Source organism: Helianthus annuus, chromosome 2 (assembly GCF_002127325.2).
Source record: "Helianthus annuus cultivar XRQ/B chromosome 2, HanXRQr2.0-SUNRISE, whole genome shotgun sequence".
Lineage (NCBI taxonomy): Eukaryota > Viridiplantae > Streptophyta > Magnoliopsida > Asterales > Asteraceae > Helianthus > Helianthus annuus.
The window spans coordinates 168181723-168186069 of record NC_035434.2 but is presented as its reverse complement, the minus strand read 5'-3'; the positions used below and the strand labels follow the sequence as shown (position 1 = coordinate 168186069).

The 4347-nt window shown below is 28.8% G+C and overlaps 1 protein-coding gene across 1 annotated transcript; it reads left to right on the top strand.

Moving 5' to 3' along the window:
• Nucleotides 1-829: 829 nt before the first annotated feature.
• Nucleotides 830-3996, top strand: LOC110900139 (replication protein A 70 kDa DNA-binding subunit B-like). The gene is made up of 9 exons (XM_022147040.2): nt 830-952; nt 1039-1134; nt 1272-1463; nt 2675-2829; nt 2919-3198; nt 3288-3390; nt 3498-3625; nt 3721-3805; nt 3900-3996. The coding sequence occupies exons 4-9, from the start codon at nt 2677-2679 to the stop codon at nt 3994-3996; spliced, it is 846 nt and encodes a 281-aa protein (XP_022002732.1). The 5' UTR covers nt 830-952; nt 1039-1134; nt 1272-1463; nt 2675-2676.
• The last annotated feature ends 351 nt before the right edge of the window (nt 3997-4347 follow it).

The window sequence follows — 4347 nt, the reverse complement described above, 5'->3', positions numbered from 1 at the left end:
ATCAAGGTATTTTTGTATTCATTTTACTTATTTTGTTGCAATAACCTAAACATGTTTTACTTTATTAACATTTGTTTTTGTATTGTATTCTAATTCAGTTACAGAGCACCCTGGTTCTGTAGGGAAATGAGTCGAGCAGACCAAGTTATTATGGTAGGTGAATAATTTTTTATTGAGTTTTTGTTTAGTTTTTTTCTTTTTATTTTATAAAGTTTACTATAATTTTTTTTAAACCTTTTGAGTATAATTATAATTCGTTTTTCCATTCTATTGTTACATTAGGCCATACCAGATGACGCTGCGTCTAAACTATGGGGTGTTGACAAAGGCCCTACTAATGTTACGATACACACTGAAGATGGCAGTGTCTTTAATGTTTTTTTAAGCGCTTCTAAAGGGAAGATATTTTTTTTAATGGTTGGTCCAATGTTGTAATACACTTGGGACTAACCAAAGGGTGTTTGGTAGTTTTTAATCCACTAGATCCTACAACTTTTAAATTAACAAGTTTCATTGATGGGGTTAGTCGTGGCTCTTTCTGGACATATATGCTATCTCCGTCATGTAATTTTTATGTAAGATAAACTCATATATTACTTTTTCCTAATGTGTAGAATTATTAATTTATTTATATTAATATTAACCTTTTTTTCTTTCCTTTTGTATCATCCTACAGGACATCCCTCAAAGTACTTTGCCCAAAAGTTATGATTATTCCTCAAATGACGTAACCTCTACTGTAATGATAGACAACAAAACATTTAACGTTTCTATTGTAACATACGACGGTAAAGTCGGTTTTACCGTTGGTATGGACGTAATTGTTAGCCTGTTTCAGTTGGAGGTTGGTTGTTTATTGTTATTTACTAAAGGTTTTGGTCATTTTTTCTATTTAAAAGTTTTTGGAAAAAACGGTGTTGAAATCAATTATCCTGATGTAGATGCTGATGAGGTAAATTACATATTGATAGCAATTTATACATTATATATATATGCTAACATGCTAATTGATTACAAATTATATTTATTACTTTTCAGGCTGAAGTTCCACCCTTAGATGCTGAAAACGAACCTGATGAACACATAGATGGTTGTGTTACAACGTTTGTTCGTATGGCTGGTGAAGATTATTTTGTAAGTTTGAATATACTTTTACAAACTCCTTAAAAACAAGTTATCTCATTTTATTTTACTCTATAAAGATATAAAGAATAAAGATATAAAGATAAATAATCATATCTATTGTTAAAGATATTTTTACAACAATGCAGAGAATCCCTGATCCTGTTTCACGCAAGGCTAGACTTGATGAAGGCTTAAAGGATTTGAACATAAGATTTTTGCATATGGATCCTCCACTGCAAATTACCAACGGTACAAGACGTGAAAAAAGACCCAACGGTCGTGGTTATCGATACGCTTTAACCTGTTGGAAGAAGTTCATGAAAGCCGCTCGGATTAAGGTCCGTGACCAGGTTCACTATTCTTTTGATGAAAATGAGCAGGTTTTGAGTGTTGAGAGGGTTGTACCTTACGTTAAGCGTACTAAGTAGTTATATGACAATTACGGCATGTTTTTTGCCTTATCCATTTATTTGGTTTTAACATTGGTTTTGGTTTTCAATTTCAAGGTTTTTTTTTTTTATTTTTCATATCTTAACTGTTATGTTATTCACTATATGCCATGTCTTTAAAGTTCAATGTATGTTATTACTATTTTTTAATCTCACTACATTAATGATGTATTTAAAACAATATACAAACTACTTATAAGGATAAAAGAAGCTGATATATTCCAATATTAACTGATTAATGTTTACAAATTATATAGTTTTTATATAACTCACGGTTCAAGTTGTTATAATAACATTACTGTATAATGTATATTTTGTTATTGTGATAATTTAATGTATTCTATATTTTTTTGGTTTTTAAAAAAATATAAAAAAATAAAATTTTAAACATTAAAGTCAAGCATATTTATAAATGATTGATATTGATAGAATACCTTATTATTTTAACCATTTAACATGATTTAAAATAACCACGATCCTATTCATGATTTTATCAACTTACTTTCTGCACATAGATTATATTGTTGTTATTTCTAGATTGTAGAATATTGTATGTTTTTCATTTTCATCTGTAAACCTGCATTTTAGTTTGTACCTGTTATATTATAAACTTTTTAATTTTAATATAACATTTAATTAGCATAAAGAAAGTATTAATATTCTTTTTAACAATAGAAAGTCAACTTTCTCTTAATTGCTTGAACAAAGTCGAAAATTTTTACTTTAGTAAATGTTTAGTTAATTATGGAAACTGTTGAATCATAATAATTTATAAAAATGTAATTTTTTTTTATTTTAGTAAAGTTTATCAATTATAATTAAGATAAATAAATAATATTGCTACCATAATTAAGTGACCATTTTATTATATAAATTAGTTTCATTTGTTATTATTCATACACATCACAACTACTGAAGTTGTCTCTTTCGATATACATATCTTCTGGTATGAGTTTTGAATTTGTAATGTCTTTGATGTAGTTATTTTTAAGTTGTTTTAGTCATCAGCATACATAGGATGTTTTCATGTTCTTTTCTTCAATTATTGTTCTATATCATCATCAACTAACATATTTTAACTGTTTTTTTATTTATTTTAGAGATGGAACAGGCTGCTGTCACACTTTTGAATAATGTTGATCTTAATGTTGATGATTACACCATCAGAATCCGCATTGTCAGGCTATGGACAAGACCTACTTTCAATAATCCTAGAAAGATTTATTGCTACGACATGATATTCATGGACCAGGAGGTTTTTTTTAGACCAACTCATACTTTTGTTTGAATAAAAAATATTTAGTTTCAGATTATAATTACTTATAAAACTGTTTTTTTTTTCAGGGTACGAAAATGCAGGCCTTTGTTTTACAGAAAAACACTACTGGTTATGAACATTTGCTGAAAGAAAATCAATGTTTAACCATTCGTAACCCTTCGATGGGTGAAAATCGTCAAAAAGTCAAATATGTTCATACTTCGTTCAAGATCAATCTAAATCCCAACACTACTGTCCAAGAATGCAATGAGCCTGTTGGTGCTGAATGGGGATTTGACTTTTCTCCATTTGATTCTATTGTGGATGACCCTCTAGATGATAGCAAGTCTTTCAAAAGCCCTATTGGTAAATTATTTTTAATTTTTCTTAATTTTTAATAAATTTAATATTATATATCTTATGTAATATTAATTTCATTATTCTGTGATGTTTAGATGTTATCGGTTTTGTTGTCAAGTGTCTTCCGTCAGATGATAAGAGTGATAATAATAACGGCAAAGACGAGAAGAAGACAACCTTTATTTTGGAAGATTTGCAGTACATCCTTATATATATATACATATACCTTATATTACTTATATATTTCTCCCGTTTTTTATATATTTTACAACTATCAAGTTAATTCTTTACTTTTTGTTTTTTAGACACCATCAGATTTACGTCACGTTATGGGGTTGTTATGCTGATCAGATTTTGGATTTTGAGAAAAACAATAAGGACGAAAAGAATGTTGTGGTTGTTGTTCAGTTTGGGAAGTACAGATTTTGGGGAGGTATATTCTATACCTACATTCAGACTTTTCATTAAACTACATATTGATTTTTATACAACTTTGACTTTTATTTTTATGTTGTAATAATGAAACAGGTAATATGTATGTCTCAAATTTGTATAATGTAACTCGAGTCTTGATAAACTCTGAGGTGAAAGAGATAATGGATTTCAAGAAAAGGTTTGCAATCGTATTACATTTTTTTATAGTTTTACTTTTAATATGTATTACTTTCAATAATGTTCTAAATAATTATTTTGACATTTTTTATTAGATTTATCGAGAGACTTTCTCCCGAGATTTCTTCCAGTTATTCTGGCTTAAGTTCTCCTGTTGTGAAGACTGTCACTGAAGAGTTCCTATCTGACTGACGTTTTATCCCATTGGGTCGTTAAACTCAATAGATACGGTAACACCGATATAAATATCTTTAATATTTATTCTTTTATCTATTTTTTTATACATTATCTATATCTTAAACACAGACGAGGTTTGTTGTCATTGTTGGCACTATCAAGAGTTTTGCATCGAACAATGAGTGGTTTTACAACGCCTGCACAACCTGCAACAAAAAGGTTTCAACAACTACTGTTGTTAAACAGAAGCAGGATGGTACTGATGGTGTTGAAGAGGTCACTGTCTTGGAATGCAAGACTGATGTTTGTAATACAAAGAACGTTTCATCAGTTCCAAGGTAAATCTTATCCATGTTAAGTTTTTTT

What these genes read in the sequence shown, in the direction of transcription:
- LOC110900139 (XM_022147040.2), top strand. Translation starts at nt 2,677, where the DNA reads ATGGAACAGGCTGCTGTCACACTTTTGAATAATGTTGATCTTAATGTT. An exon ending in TGATATTCATGGACCAGGAG is followed by an intron (nt 2,830 to 2,918) that starts GTTTTTTTTAGA and finishes TTTTTTTTTCAG; the next exon opens with GGTACGAAAATGCAGGCCTT. An exon ending in ATAATGGATTTCAAGAAAAG is followed by an intron (nt 3,806 to 3,899) that starts GTTTGCAATCGT and finishes ATTTTTTATTAG; the next exon opens with ATTTATCGAGAGACTTTCTC.